General features: G+C 46.2%; 1 protein-coding gene across 1 annotated transcript in view; it reads right to left on the bottom strand.

Moving 5' to 3' along the window:
* The window catches only part of LOC146180445 (uncharacterized), a 91,956-nt gene that overhangs the window by 31,476 nt on the left and 44,561 nt on the right, over positions 1-15,919 (bottom strand). Inside the window, exons 12-20 of the mRNA XM_084576037.1 lie at positions 12,471-12,754; positions 11,055-11,174; positions 9,821-10,143; positions 9,007-9,189; positions 7,825-8,089; positions 6,319-6,460; positions 1,373-1,479; positions 604-757; positions 163-524 (exon numbers count right to left, since the gene is read on the bottom strand). Of these exons, the coding sequence (XP_084432163.1) occupies positions 163-524; positions 604-757; positions 1,373-1,479; positions 6,319-6,460; positions 7,825-8,089; positions 9,007-9,189; positions 9,821-10,143; positions 11,055-11,174; positions 12,471-12,754 (1,940 nt within the window). The remainder of the gene's footprint in view (positions 1-162; positions 525-603; positions 758-1,372; positions 1,480-6,318; positions 6,461-7,824; positions 8,090-9,006; positions 9,190-9,820; positions 10,144-11,054; positions 11,175-12,470; positions 12,755-15,919) is intronic.

The raw sequence follows: 15,919 nt of genomic DNA, 5'->3' as shown, positions 1-15,919 counted from the left end.
CGATCAGGTGGTTGTTGTACTAAGTGATCGAGTGTAGTAGAGAAGAAAGGCTGAAGAAAGCATAAAAAGCAGAGTGAAAAAACCAACAACAGTGCGTTTTGTAGTGCATTCTTTGGTGTGTGGCCTAGCTGAACGAGGGCCAGACGCAAAAAAAGGAGTTACCTTGATGGTGTTGCTAGCCTTCTTGCCACCTTCGCCTCCTCTCACTATCTGCAGGGTGTTCTCCAGCTGTCCGTCGGTCTTCTGGCAGTCCCACTGCAGCTCGGTGTTGAGCACCGGGTGGAAGGTGTTCTGGAACGACGCCGCGCCGCTGTACTTGGTCAGGGAGCCGGACGAGAGGTCGCGGAACTTGGCCGTCAAGCCGAGCTTCTCGACGCGGCCGCTCATGAGGCTGAACTGGCCGTCGAGTTTCGTGGACCAGTTGTCGCCGGTGTGCGTGTAACCGGCCACGGACGCGTCCACGAAGAACGAGTTTACGGAGCCCTCGTAGCGTACGCGGCGCTTGTCACTCATGTCCAGGTCCACTGCGAGCCAAGGTTTCTCAATGTCAGGGCACTACTGGATCAGTCGACGTCGTTGTCAATGCCCTGAAAAAATACTCACTCTTGAGCGAGATTGGTTTTTCGGTGAGCTGTTGGATGCTGACGCTGCCGCTGTACTTGCGCCCCTTGACGGCCGCCCACTGGCCGTTGACCAGCAGCAGCTTGCGTGCCCGGTAGGTCAGCTCGGTGAGGTGCGTGTACTTGCTCACGTCGCCCTGGAAGCGCCACAAAACTGCTCGCAATCTATTCCGCCTTCAGTTGTCTGAAAGTATTTGGCCCCTGTACGTATACTTTAATCCCTAATACTACTTAAGTTGAGGACAACCCAGAGGGCTATGGAACAAAAAATGGTAGGGGTAACGTTAAGAGATAGGAAGCGGGCAGAGTGGGTCAGAGAAATAACTCAAGTTACCGACATTCTAGTGGAAATTAAGAAGAAGAAATGGGCATGGGCAGGACATGTAGTGCGAAGAGAGGATAACCGATGGTCGCTTAGGGTAACAAAGAGGTTTCCAAGGGAAGGAAAGCGTAGCAGGGGCGGCAGAAAGTTAGGTGGGCGGGTGAGGTTAAGAAGTTCGCGGGGTTCCAGTGGATGCAGCTAGCACAGAACCGGGTTAAGTGGAGAAATATGGGAGAGGCCTTCGCCCTGCAGTGGGCATAGTCAGGCTGATGATGATGATGATGATGATGACTTTTATATACGCGAGTGCTAGCTGCTGTGCCTGAGTTCACATGATGCTACGAGCAGTCTCGTAGAAATCGCCGCTGCATTTCCGCTGCACTTAGTGATAAAAAGGCTGCGATGTTTGAGTTAAACGCATGGTGCTCACCGAGGAAGCATCAGCCTTGAGCTCGCTGATGATCTTCAGGACGGCCTCGTCGTCAGCCTTGGCTTGCAGGTTGAACTTCTTTAGCTTCTCATCCAAGTTGTATTGCCCTATAAAGTAGACAACGTAAAGACCGGGAACCGAGTGGGTGCTACGCTTTATTCGCTAGCATTTCTTTTTTAGACCCCATATAAACACCGGTGCAAGGATAGATGACCGAAAGAGTGTTTATATTTCTTTCCCTTGGCGTAATAAGCACAATGGTGGGCTAAAAATAACCTTCACATCAAAATTTACTTATTTTTTATGCCTAACAAAGCAAACTGGCTTCCTCGCTCGTGTAATAAATCAAAATAACTAATCGCTAGCATTTCTTTTTTAGACCGCACCTAAACACCGGTGCAAGGACAGATGACCGCAAGAGTGTTTGTATTTCTTTCCCTTGGCGTAATAAGCACAATGCTGGGCTAAAAATAACCTTGACATCAAGGTTTACTTATTTTTTTATGCCTAACAAAGCAGACTGGCTTCCTCGCTCGTGTAATAAATCAAAATAACTAACTTGCTTTTATAGTAGCTTTCTAAGTGGACTGCGAACGCCTGGTGTGTTCGCACAAACCGAATTTAATTGAGTTCTTTAATTCCTGCAATTTGCTTTGATATGCGGGTTGTTGTCATAGTAATTTATAAATGTTATTTATTTGTCTACGCCTAAACATTTAAATCTATTTTACACTAGTGTGTGAAAGATTGTCAATGCTGCAAATTGGTTGGTTTATGTGTTCGGACACAGTGGCCATAGGACGATGCACAAAGAATACAGGACGCACGCTAAACTGTTACTCAAAGATGTCTGCACTTTTCGGGGTTCTTATTGCGGTGGCAGGCGGAAAAGTAGCACTTCTGTAGCATATAAAAATGGGCAGACGGTTAAGCTCCCCCGTAAATCTACGAAGCGATCCTCTTTAATTATACACACGCTCCTCAGCATTCCCTCGAAAGACACCACTGTACGTGGAAAGTCACAGGACATTCATATGAACGGAAGCTTGCTTCGAGCTGGTGTGGCCTAGTCGTAATTCGAATCTTGCCGAAGGCCTTTTTCTTTTCAGCGGAACAAATTTTCTTACAACGTTAAATCATTTTAGATAATGAACAAGTTTTAATTCGCGTTACATATCATGTTTTAATCGCCTTCGTTCCACGCGCAACGGGACGTTTCACGCGATCAGTGCGGGTTGTTAGAAATTTTCTTAAAGTCATGTGGCTGGAACGTCATGACCCTGTCGACCAATCAGAATTATACAGTCAGTGGCCTTCGAATACGCTTTGTGCCAAGTAGCATTTCGTAGCGTCGTTTGCCCGCTTGGCATGCAGGGGACCTGGGCCCGAACTTCCATGGCGACTAATTTATTTGATAGAATTACCTATATTTTCTAAACCTTCCTCATTAGAAGAACCACCCTGCCAATTTTGACGTCATTTGGACCAGCCCCAATTTGTTGGCATTATTTGAATGTGCGGTGTTTGAAATTCCCGCACGAGGTCATGTGAATGTGACTTCATGAACCTGTCGACCAATCAGGATTTTCCTGACCGCCGTATACGGCAGCTGCTGCTTTTCGGCGGAACAATTAAGCTGTATTCGCTATCGAGTAATACCGATTATTACTTCACTGGACTCAGAATAATTACAGAAACAGCGAAAAACATAACTTTATTTGCATATAAAATACTAATAAATAAATCAAGATGCCATTTTCAGAGAAAGAACGCTAGCAGACGACGGACAAGGATAGGACACACACATACGCTCACTAGCAACTTTATTTTGGAAGACAGCTGCTTTTATTTTTTTATTCAGCGCCTTTTAGTTGTTTGTTCACGTGTTCCATACTTTTTCCTGTTTTAGCGCTTTTAACTCAGCTGACTTTTACAGCCTTGCCTTTTAGTCTGAGGTCATGCCAGAGCTGCATCAAAGTGTGTTGCTGGGCTAGTTATTGACTGATCATGGTAGAAGAAAATACGCCGGGGACGGGACAACACGAGCGCTGACCGACAACTTAATGTATTCAAAGCATGAGCGTATGAATACAGTCAGCGACAGATGCACAGGAAGGAAAAAGAAGGGCCGCAACATCAACACAAAAAAATGCGCCATGCTCATCAGAGTTGTGTACATTCTTTTTCCTTCGTGCGCATCTGTCGCTCAGTGCATTTATACATCATCATCATCATCATCATCATCATCATCATCATCATCATCATCATCATCATCAGCCTGACTATACCCACTGCAGGGCGAAGGCCTCTCCCATATTTCTCCAATTAACCAAGTTCTGTGCTAGCTGCATCCACTTGACCCCTGCGAACTTCTTAACCTCATCCGCCCACCTAACTTTCTGCCGCCCCCTGCTACGCTTTCCTTCCCTTGGAATCCAGTTTGTTACCCTAAGCGACCATCGGTTATCCTCTCTTCGCACAACATGTGTGTATTTATACGCTCACGCTCTGAATACTTTCAGTTGTTAGTCAGCGCTCGTGTTATGTCTACTTCCTTGTCCCGTCTCCTGCGCTATTTTCTTCCTACGTTGTTGTGTTTTTGTTATTTATTAATGCGAAAGCATTACTTCGCTATGTTCACAGATTTCTGTCCGCAGACCGCGTCCGCAAACTCATGTCCGCAGCAGTCGTAAGAGGTTAATGAGTGGTGTCAACCGATAGAGGGTGACGTAATGTGGTTGCTGAAAAATAATTAGGTCAATAAGGTTATTAGATAATTAATTACAGGCAAGAAATGTAAACGTCTGCAGCATTTGTGAGTAATTGAGAAGGGGTAGAGGTTAATTAGTAGTGTCAATCGATAGAAGGTGACGTATTGTTGTGTCTAAAAAATAATTAGGCCAATAAGTTAATTAAGTAATTAATTATGGGCAAAACACGCACAATTGTGTTCACAGCCGTTGTGAGCAATTGAGAAATGGTAGAGGTTATTGAGGGGTGTCGATCGATAGAGGGTGACGTAATGTTGTGTGCAAAAATTAATTGGGCCAATAAGTTGCTTAGGTAAATAATTAGAGGCGAAAACTGTAAAAGTAAAGGCGAAAATTGTCTCATTAGCCAATAGCTTGGCGCCACATTTGAATGTATTAAATACTAAAATAGTTAAATAAATCAGTCTATTAAAGTGACGCCAAGGATGTGACGTAACGCAACCTATAGTAGAGCCGAAAAAGGGTATAGGGAGGGATTAGCGCGCAATTTGAAAGTACCATAGACTAAAGTAGCTATTTAAGGCTGTCAATTAGGGTGACGTCAAGGATGTGACTTCACGCAACCGGAAGTAGAACAAAAAAAGGGCATAGGAAGGGATTGGCGCGCAATTTGAAAGTACCAAAGACTAAAATGGGTAAACAAAAGGTAAATTAAGCAACTAGAAGCAACCAACAGCAGCATCTGTGCTTTCGCATTACTCCAATGCAGATTCTACAGCGCTCTTTAATTTTGGTCTCGTGCTTTCATTTTTGCTTTTAGCCGTGCTGATTGTTGTCTCCGATCAATATCCTTTTATCTGGGCTTTGTTAGCTCCCTCGGTCTCTGTTTCTTTGCATCTGCGCCCCACACATTCCGTTTCACAGCGTTATGATTGTGATCTATAAGACATGCCGTTCATTGGTTCTTGCTGCGGTTTGAGCTCTGATAACTGCGCTCCTTCGGTCTTTGTTGCATAGAAGGCGCGGATCTTCCAAATTAAGTTGTTAGTGAGCGCATCCTTGTTCGTTGTCTGCTAGCGTTCTTTCTCTGACAATCAATAACCATCTCTCTCAGCAACCTACCTTACTCAATATGCAACAAAATCCTCGGCTTTCCTGTAAACAAATTGACTTCACTGCTCTTTTTTTTTTCTCCCGGTAGATTGTGGTAACTTCTGAAGTTTTAAGCCGACATGTTCATCTTCAAACGTTGTTGTGAAGGAGGAAAGTGGTCGGAAGCAATTATTCCGTGAAAGAGCCGCTGACAACTAAAATGCTATATTGCATTTGCAAAAGCAGGGAACCACGCATGTTGCCGTATCTCACCCCAGGTCATTTTTCAGTTCGTTTTTGTTATTTTCTTTCCTCAACGTTTGAAGCAAATGTAGTACTGACGCATAGGAATAACACAAAAAGCAGGACCGAGTAAGGCCTGGCGCCTATTATCTGGCACCTTTCATTGCGTATTTCGGTTACGAGACTCAAGATTTGAGACCAATGAAATCCTCTTTACATTCAGTCGTTCAGTCGTGTCCGACTCTTCGTGACCCTATGGACCATGTCACGCCACGCTTTCCGGTCTCTCACTATCTTCCTAACATCACATAACTTCATCTGCAGCGCCTCGAGGATGCCATCTAACCATCGCGTTCGCTGCCTACCCCTTCTCCGGCGACCCTCAACCTTTCTTAACATCAAATCTTTCTACAGCGACTCCTCTCTTCTCATCAGATGACCAAAGTAGCTGAGCTTTAACTTTAGAATTTGACCTTTACATACAGCTGAAGCGGAAATGTGAAACAAATTGGACTTAAAGTAATCGTAGACTACGATCCTAGTCGCTTACCTAAGTGCTACAGCTGTGCTGCACAACCACAGAGGATTCAGAATCTGAAGAAGCATCGACACACGTTCATTTTCGACTCTTGAACGCAGGCAAGCATCACTTAATGTCTAGTTGCGCGTTGTTAAAGTATTTCCAGCCAAGTCTGCTGGCTAATAAAGCTTCTTTAGCGACGGATGTTGGGATTCGATACAGCGATGGCGTGCCCAGCTCGTCTGAGTGGTGCAGACTGGTAGAAGCTTTCCTTCGGTAGCGAGAAGTTACGACAAAAGCTTGTAACCTATTCGGTGTGCTGAAATGGCGAAACACGCCAACATATATCAAGCGTCGGCTCCAGCCGGCCGCCAACTCACCTTCGAGGCTAAGCTTCTTTGGCGGCGTCTTGAGCTTGAGTGCAATAGTGCCATCCCGGAGGTTGTGCTGCAACGAAGCTGTGATCTCGCGGTCCGTCGCTGTTCCCGGAGTGTTGACGCTCACCACGGCTGCCACCAAATCCTGTGGAAATCCATCCACAGTGCGAGTTTGAATCTGTTGCCACATGTTGTCTCCGGACAATTGAGAACTTCTACATGACAACGCGCTCATGTTTGTGGCAATCCCCATGGTGGAGTAGACTTTGTAATAACGCAGTGATTACTCATTGGCAACTCAGTAGTAAAGCGACTGCTTCGGCGGCGGTCCCGGGTTCGAACCCCGGACGAATTTTGTTAACTACGAAGTTTCTGTACTTTCCTTTGTAGCCGTATGGTTGCGCTTTGGCGGATGCCAATGAATCCGCGTTACACCGCGCTAAAAAGTTGCCAGTATGCTCTACGTCTTGTGTGTATCTATTTTGTTCTGTCCTGTAAAGGATTCAGAGCATTGAAAGAATCATGTTTCCGGCCATTTGAGGAAATGATGTTTTAATGCCAAATACAGGCATAGTTTGTGTACCGTAACGTATATACATTTCTACGTATGCCAATACAGCCTAGGGGAATGGAGCTCGCACATTATCCGTCCGCATTAAGGCGCGTCAATGGCTCCTGAATACGCACGGGACTAAAGTAATCTTCAAAAGCCTTGAAAAGAAGTAGATGTTTACGACAGTGCTGAAGGTGGTTAGGAGATATATCTACTTAAGACAGGTACGTACTTAGGCAGATTCGTACGAAAACCAGAGTGGGATGGAGAGCGTAAGGCAAGTGCTTGCACATTGTAGCTTACTGGTGCCGCCCGAGGAGAAAGTACGTAACAGTTATATCTTACCTGCACACACCTATAGACCAGAAACGCTAAATGGGAGATTAACGTTAAGAGCCAAGAAGTGTACACGGAACAAACTTGAGTGAATGACCCTGTATTCGAAATTTAGAAAAATAAATCGGGCAGGATATTTAATGCGAAGGGGGGACGCTAAAAGCGAAACATTAGAGGCAAACGCAGCTCGGGGCTAGGACCTTATCTCTGCAGTGGGGCCTGCTACTGTTGATGATTATCAGTGCCCCGGGGCATTCCGTTGAAACTACGTTTTTTTTTTTTTTTCTGGTGGATGGGGTCTTGAACGCATCGCGTTAATGCACATGGTAGGTACCACTGATATAATCGGAAGGCAGCTAGGCCAACAAAATGTCAACAAAATACTCATTGTTGCCCATAGCAAGAAATATTGGGGTTTCTGTAAAAAGCTAATTTGGGGAAACAAATTTTGCTGCAGCTGCAAGTCAATCTAAACACATTTTTGTGGTCTGCGTTTCTTTGCTTTTTTAATGTTGGCTGAAACATCCTGACTCTTCCCGATTCGCGAAAAATTCTTTTCATAGCTCCCGAACGCCCTCATATGTTTTGCCTCGTCATGGCGTCGTTGACGATTTGCCCACCTTCGTGTTTGTCCAGCTTGATTCCAAGTCGTACGATGTGAGCATGGGATCCGTCTTGACGAGGCGCAAGCTCAGCTCGCTGTTGCCGCTGAAGGGATACATAGGCGAGCGGTACGTCTGCGTGGAGACCGGGAACTCGGCACGGCCACACAGCTTCACGCCCAGCGTCCTGTCGAGGGCGGGGCCCGTGCAAGCCTCCATCTTCTTCTGCGGTTCGTTCCGGTGCTCCAACTCCGTGGCGCCGTTCACCAGGAAGATCTTGCTTCTGCGATGTCAGATCAGCGTTATATTTATGGGCAGGGCCAAGTATAAGCCCAGAAATAGACTACTAGACAAAATGTCACGCAGAAAAAAAGAGGAGAATAATTTTCGAAAACAAAAATTAATCCGTGCTGTCCTTTGCTTGCAAACTTTCTTGTGGCATATACGTGGAGCTGTCCACAAGTCACGCCTCTCGGTTCACAAAGAAACTCTGGTAATTGATCAGAATGGCAGAGAACAGACTTTTCGTACTCCTGACACTCTCGGAGGCCATTCTGTGGTGTTTCCCGATACCAATGCCGTCCGTCGACGCCAAAAGCATTAAAAATATAGCTCGAGAAGGCCCAATCTTCAGAAATGTCTACGTGCGGTGTGATTGAAAAATTACGCCTCTGGCCCTGATTGAATGTTGGGTTGCGCGACGCATGGACGCCACGTGACATTGGCCGATTTTGCAGGAGAACGATCCTGGACGCATCAGGCAGCCTATTGCTAAGCCAGACATGTCGGGTGATATTTTTACGAAACGGATGCACGCTAAGGCGTACGTTTGGGATGGACAATTAATTGATTAGCAGCAAATTGGAAGAACGCGAATGAGGATTCAAACGGGAGCGGTTGACCCTATCGCGTCATGGCCTTGTTTTTGTATTACCAGACGCCAGTAGATAAAACATTAGGCAGCTTAAGCGCTATAAGGTTAAGCTGCCTTTAAGCGCGGCAGGGCGTTTCATTGATCTCGGAGGAAAAATTGAAAATGGTTCTTTATTTTTCGCCTGTTACTTCATTCGCCTTCGGACACGCATGCGCATCTGTGATGTTAATTGCGGCTACTTTTCATAATATATTTTGGAAGAAGTGCGCGTAATCACCAGTTGCGCGCACATACCACACACAGCAGCAAAGCAGAATGACGCTCACTTGATGTCGATGAGCTCCATCTCCTTCTCGGGCATGTTGAGCTTGGCCTTGATGGCTTGTCCCCGCTGAAGCTGCAGTGAACCGTCCACGGACCAGGAGGAGGATATGGTGGCGACCATCCGCACGCCGGAGGTGGCTTTGTGGGCGTCCACGCTCATCAGCATGGCCAGCTGAACCGCCCCGCTGCGAGCATGGCGTCCAGAGAAAGGTGACCACGGGGCGACCCTAGCGGTGGTGGTCGTTCTGTCCTAAAGCGCACTATTCTCAAGATGTCGCGCTAAATGGTGCTGAAAGACACAGACGGAGAATTACGTGGTTCGTCCGTCTTAGTTGACGTCTTCCTGTATATCATATCTTCAGTATAAAACACCAACTAGCCCCGCTCTTGCCTTGCGCACTGTCCACCAAAGACTAGCGCGCAGCGCTTTGAAAGAGCGTTTTAGTTGTTGGAAAAATTTTCACTTTTAAAGCAGAAAGTCCGGATGACCGTGGATATATAATTTCAGCCTGTATAAAAAATCCCAATACTCTTGCATTTCCGAAGGGAAGCTACAGTCCAGCAAAACCAAGATTTCGATTTGAAAACCGTTGTATCTTCAACATAAGCACAGAGCGCGTACCGTCCCGCTCTACCGGGATAACATTCTCATCGGCCTACATAAATTGGTGTAACCAAGAAAAAGGAATGAAAAATGACACTGCTCCGCCCACAGTCATGGACCGGAAAGTTTTCGGTTATTGCATGTTACGCAATCGCCGCTTTCCCGTAGTGCAAATACCATGTCCAGCTATCGCTGCTGCATTGTTCACTGACCTAGGCTTGATGAGGCCGTTGACGTCGATGGATCCTTTGCGGAACTGCGAGTTGCCACCGACCTTGATAGCGACGGTGGCCGACCCGTTGAGAGATACGCGCAGCGGGAGACCATTACTCGCCGGCACCGTCAGCGTGGTGTCTGCAAACAGGATGCTCTTGGTCAGGTCCAGCCCCTTGCTGTCAGAAAGGCGCGATATCCACTCCATGAGGTCATTGTAGGGAGAGCTGCCGGCCATCTGGAGCGAGGCGATCTCGTTGCCGAAGAACTTGATGTAGGCTGAGGCTTTTGGCTCACCGCTGTACTTGGATTTGATGGCGAACTGCAGAGAAGGAGCAAGGTCTGTTCAACATTGAAATTTGGGCTTGTTGGTTCATATCTCGGAGAAATACCGCAAAAAGACAAGGGACTAAGAACGAGTAGACACACACAGCACTATGTGTGTCTACTCGTTCTTAGTCCCTTGCCTTTTTGCGGTATTGCTCCGAAGGTCTGTTCGTTCGAAACTTGAAGACGCGATAAAGAGAGCTAGAAGTAGATAATATTTGGGCGCAAGTAAAAACTTTATTTTTGAGCCTCTCATAATAACAGGCAGAAAGGTCGCGAGGGAAACGTTCGAGTTAAACCTGGATCCCGCCAGTTTACATCACTACTCGCAATGGTGGTGAAAACTCATAGTGATATCGATTCGCTCCATCTCACATTTGGCCTTCGCTCTCATGTGTAATTATTGATGGCAAGGATGGAAACGTCATCCCAATGTTTCCACCTGTTCGATTCAACACAAATTAGCCCCTCAGGTCAACACAGCATATCGAGACAGTCAACGCTTATATATTTGTGTGGCGCTAATTAGAGCTCACATGAGCGCTGTTTTGAGAGACACTGGTTGCTACGGGATCAGAGAGGGTGAATACGCGTACACATAGAATGACATCAACCTCTCTTTAGTGTCCCTGAAATGAAAATATTATGTACCGCCCTAAAGAAGAAAAAAAGTGTAGCGAACAGCATGATTATCCTTTCAGCTCTAAAAAAGCCCCATTAGCGTCGTTCTCAGCGAAACAGAATTATACCATGTCCGTGACGTCATGACATTCAGCAGTCGCCCAGCTTCAAGTTGCTTCCATTTTATTTGCAGACTTTGTTCACGCGCTTAGCCCGTCTGCAATCCTAACTACCGCTCACGCATCACTTGGTGAACGTCCGCTCTAAGCTGAGTGTGATACGCACTCTTTTGTCCAGTTCGTCGATCTTGTTGTCTCCGATGGCCCTCTTGGAGCGGACGGCGTTCTCATCGGCCGGGGCCCACTTTTCGATAAGCTTGTCTAGGTGCTCAGCGCGGGCTCCAGCCTGCAAAAACAAAAATGCAGGTCAAACACATTTGTGTGTCGGTTTTCAACATTGCATTAGCCACCATTAGCGCAAGGATAGCATTCGCTGTAATTTCCACAGCAGGTTAAACTTTCTCAAGCTAAGCGTTTTCACAGTGCTGAAATAGTTTACGAAGATGTGAGAGTGGTGCACAAATGCAGGGAAAAACCTGACCGCTTGGAGCATGCAAGGATGTTCTTTTTTGTCTGGTGCCGGGTTTGTTCATTTTCTGAAATTTTCCTGCTTATCTCTTCGTCTTCAACTGGTTGTTCAGATGGTTGTTGTTCAGTACCTGATATTCAAAAAAAAAACCCGTCGCCATATATAAGGAACGAGAGCAGTTTATTTTCTGCCGTGGGGCACCAAGAAAGGGCTAGCGCAATTTCTGTCGCCCCGGAAGATGCGAAGGCAGATGGGCTCGTGTGACAGAAAGGGTGCCATCGGGAAATTTGCACGCAGCCCTGCTACGTGGATGCTAATTAAGGCTGAACAACAAGCCCTTGCATACCAACCAATACTGCGAAGAACCAAAAGAAAACCGTTGTTCTCGCTACGACTTGTTAAGAAATTTCTGCTATGGTACGAAAGAGGAGGTTCCTTTTTTAAAGCCAAATCAACGGCAACACTCGATGGGACAGAATTGCTTTCACAATGAGGCAGATCACAGACAGGCATATCAACTCCGTACAGCGTGATGCAAACTGGAAGCTATTCAGTGATGAAATAGCATTACCTTTCATGTTTGTAGAGTTCGCAATTAAATATGTTTTACATGCCTTGCAACATTGATGGACATCCAGTCTTGTCATTTTGTCAAAATCCCGTAGTAGAAAGCAACAGAAATAAAGGTGAGAGAAAGAATGAACCGATCCAAGAAAAATGAATAGGGGCGAAAGTCTGGAACGAAATTTCTCCAGAGTTCTCAAGCCAGGTTTCCCTAAAGAGACCCTTGTAGAGGCAAATGGGGCTCTTTTGAGTGTTAATAGGAAGCCTGTCGCTACACCGCGAGACAAAATCTAAAGCTTAATCTCTCAAAGAGGAGCATTAAGGTGAAGGGATAAAAAGCCTTCCCGGCTGGCTACCCTCAGGAATTCGACGCCTGCATCTTTGGCTGTAGGACGAACTGAAGGTTGTGCTAAAAATGTGCCACCCGCTTTGAGCCCGGACTAACTACACTGAAATTTGTTGCTTTCATGAACTTTCCAAATAGCTGTTTCTGTTACTTGTTTCTGCCATAGGGGTGCCAAATGTCTGGCTGTGTGTCACCGCACTCACTTCGAACAGGTCGACCTTCTTGCCGAATATGTCGAACGATGTGGATACGCGGGCACTCCTGGGGTAGTAGGAATCGGGGGTGTAGATGAGGTCGCCGTCCAGCTCGAAGCCCGTGTCCAGAGGATCGAAGAACATGCGGTAGTGAACGTTGCGCGAAAACTTGCGGAAGTCTAGCTCGAAGCGCTTCTTCAACGCCAGGTCATTGGCGATAGCGCGGTAGTCGCGCTGATAGGCGCGCGGCTCCCGGGCCAGGTTGCGGAGGTGCGAGTAGACGAATGATCCGACTGTAGGGAGAAAGAATTAGGGTAAAATGAGATTTCGCTACCAAACAAGATTGCCATTATCCAGTTCTGTTAGTCACTTGTGGATGTAAAAATTACCACTGCAGAATATTAAAAAAATATGTGGGCGATTGCCGAGTAGTTAAGAGAATTGAGCTGCTCTAGTGAAGTTTTGTAGTTGAGAAAACACTGCTTTCAAATTACATATGTTTAGGGGCTTCTTTCCCGCTGCTCCACTTTGCGACTGGCTTAATACGAAATTTCCCATTTCCTGCCTCAAATATTTTGAGGCCATTCGACATGGATATCTCTTGGATTGTCTCTGAACCTTGTAAATTCCAAGGAGCGCATGTATCTGTAAAGACAACCAAGCCTACCTGCATGGCCTAAAAGTAGTGTGTCTTACCGTCCAAGAGGAAGCTTAGATTCCACTCGTGCAGCTAAACAGAGAAGCCGGAGTTGCAAGCTTCTACCGTTTGGTACCGCTTTGCGACGCCGCACAATCAAGACCTGCCAACTACCATCTGTCAGTTTCATGCATGTGACTTTCTGCTATTGCAATGCCAGTTTCTGCATAAGGAGGCCTTTAACGCTCTCGCATTAACATAACACAGCTGCACACAACGGTGAAAAAGAACACACACCAGCACTAACTTAAAAAAGTATACTGTGAGCAGGTGCAGCGGTGGCGTGGCGGTAGAACATCCGCCTCACATGCAAGAGGACCGGGGTTCAAATCCCGGTGCCGCGCGATTCTCCACCGGGAAAAAAACAACCCGCGTGTCGATGGAATTGCATAAACAGGTTTAGGGTGCGACCTGATGCCGGTGAACGCCCCCGGCAACGCACTCCCTCACCAGAACAGGGGTTGGCCACCCTGGTGCAGTAATTGGCCGCAACCTCTCATGATTAGCTCCATAAAACCCCGGCCCTCAGTCACCAGCGGCTGCGAAACAACTGACCACGGCGGCGGTCAGACCTGTGACGCAGCAGGGGGTGCTAAGAATTCCTGGCTTCGCTGGACAGGCCGCCATTGGAAACTGACCCTGGCAACATTTAATGCTAGAACCCTAGCTAGTGAAGCTAATTTAGCAGTGCTGTTACAGGAACCAGAGGGTATGAAATGGGATGTCATTGGGCTTAGTTAGGTTAGGAGACCGAATGAGGCATATACTGCACTGAAGGATGGGCATGTACTGTGTTATCGAGGCTTACCGGAGAGGCGAGAACTAGTAGTAGGTTTCCTTGTCAATAAGCACATAGCGGGCAATATAGATGAATTCTATAGTATTAATGAGAGGGTGACAGGCATCGTAATTAGGCCTAATAAGCGGTATAAACTGAAGGTTGTACAGGCCTATGCACCTACATGTACTTATGATAACCAGGCAGTTGAAAGCGTCTACCAAGATGTAGAATCGGCAATGCGAAAAGTAAACACGCAGTATACTGTACCAATGGGCGACTTCAATGCCAAGGTAGGGAAAAAGCAGGCAGGGAACCAGGCAGTGGGTGACCATGGCATTGGCTCTAGCAATAGCAGTGGGGAGTTACTAGCTGAGTTTGCAGAGCGCAATAACTTAAGAATCATGAATACCTTCTTCAGCAAACGCAAGAACTGGAAATGGACATGGAAAACTCCTAACGGGGAGACTAAAAATGAAATTGACTTCATACTTTGTTCAACCCCGGCCATTATTCAAGATGTAGAGGTAATCGGGAAAGTGTGATGCAGTGACCACAGGATGGTGAGGTCCCGAATTAGCCTAAATCTGAAGAAGGAACGCAGCAGATTAGTAAGAAAGAAACCCGTCAACGAATTAGCGGTGAGGGGAAGGGCTGAAGAGTTCATGATCTCGCTATAGAATAGGTATTCAGCTCTAACCGAGGATGGCGACATTACTCTGGAAGCAATGAAGAATAATTTCAGAGATATCATTACTGAGTGCGCTGTAGGATAGTTAGAGAGGATACCGGTAAGCTGTCTAAGGAGACGAAAGATTTGATTAAGAAACGCCAGAGTATGAAAGCTTCCAATCCAACAGACCAGAGAGAATTGGCCCAGATATCAAAGCTAATCAATAAGCGCAAGGTGGCCGATGGAGAAAATTGAGCATGCTGTAAAGAACGGGGGAAGTCTTAATGTGGTAAAAAAGAAAGAAATTGGGAGACATTGGGCATAGGCAAAAACCAGATGTATGCGATAAGGGACAAGGCAGGTAACTCATCACGATAATGGACAAGATAGTCAAAGTAGCCGAGCAGTTCTATACAGATCTCTACAGTAGCCAAAGTAGTCAGGAGTGTAATAAGATTAGCGGTAGGGAAAAAGAGTCAGACATTCCACCAGTGTCAAAGGACGAGGTCAAGAATGGGGAAATCAGCTGGAGAGGATAACTACAGATTTGTTAAAGGACGGGGAGGGGGGGGGGGGGATATCGTGCTAGACTGGTGTCATCGACGGTACCGTTACCATGAAAGAATGCAAACATTATCCACATTCAAAAGAAAGTGACTCTAAGGACCTTAAAAATTAAAGACCAATCAGCTTACTGTCTGCTACGTATAAGGAGGAGACATCATGTTGGAAAAACTGTCCACCTTGTACACGCGATACCTGATGATATCGAAAGTTCCGAAGTCATGGAAGAGCGCTAACGTTATTCTAATTCATAAGAAAAGGGACGCTAAGGATTTGAAAAATGCTTACCTAATGCATCAAAATATCTAGAGTGGAAAATAGACCTTTGTATTTGGCCTTCCTGGACATACACGGGGCGTACGATAAAGTAAATAGGGAACTCCTGTGGAACATATTAAAAGAAGGATGTATCGGTTATGAGATAATAGAGTTCCTACAGGAAATATACCGGGATAACAAAGTAGAAATTACATGGAAAGGGATAAGAAGTACGGAAGCTGTCAAGGTATGCAAAGGATTAAGACAAGGTTGTCCACTATCACCGCTGCTCTTCATGCTTTATATGATAAACCTGGAACGGAGGATACAAGACAGTAACCTAGGTTTTAACCTGTCATATAGATTAAGTGGAGAAGTGGTAGAGCAGTGCCTCCCCGGTTTATTGTATGTAAACAATATTTTGTTGTTAGCAGATAGGCAGGAAGACTTGCTAACTCTAGTTAAATATTGCGGAGATGAAGGGGACG

This window comes from Amblyomma maculatum, chromosome 8 (genome assembly GCF_055883805.1).
Source record: "Amblyomma maculatum isolate TAMU_Amacu chromosome 8, ASM5588380v1, whole genome shotgun sequence".
In the NCBI taxonomy this organism is placed as follows: Eukaryota; Metazoa; Arthropoda; class Arachnida; order Ixodida; family Ixodidae; genus Amblyomma; species Amblyomma maculatum.
Note: the sequence above shows the minus strand (reverse complement) of the source record. Positions and strands in the feature narration are given on the sequence as shown.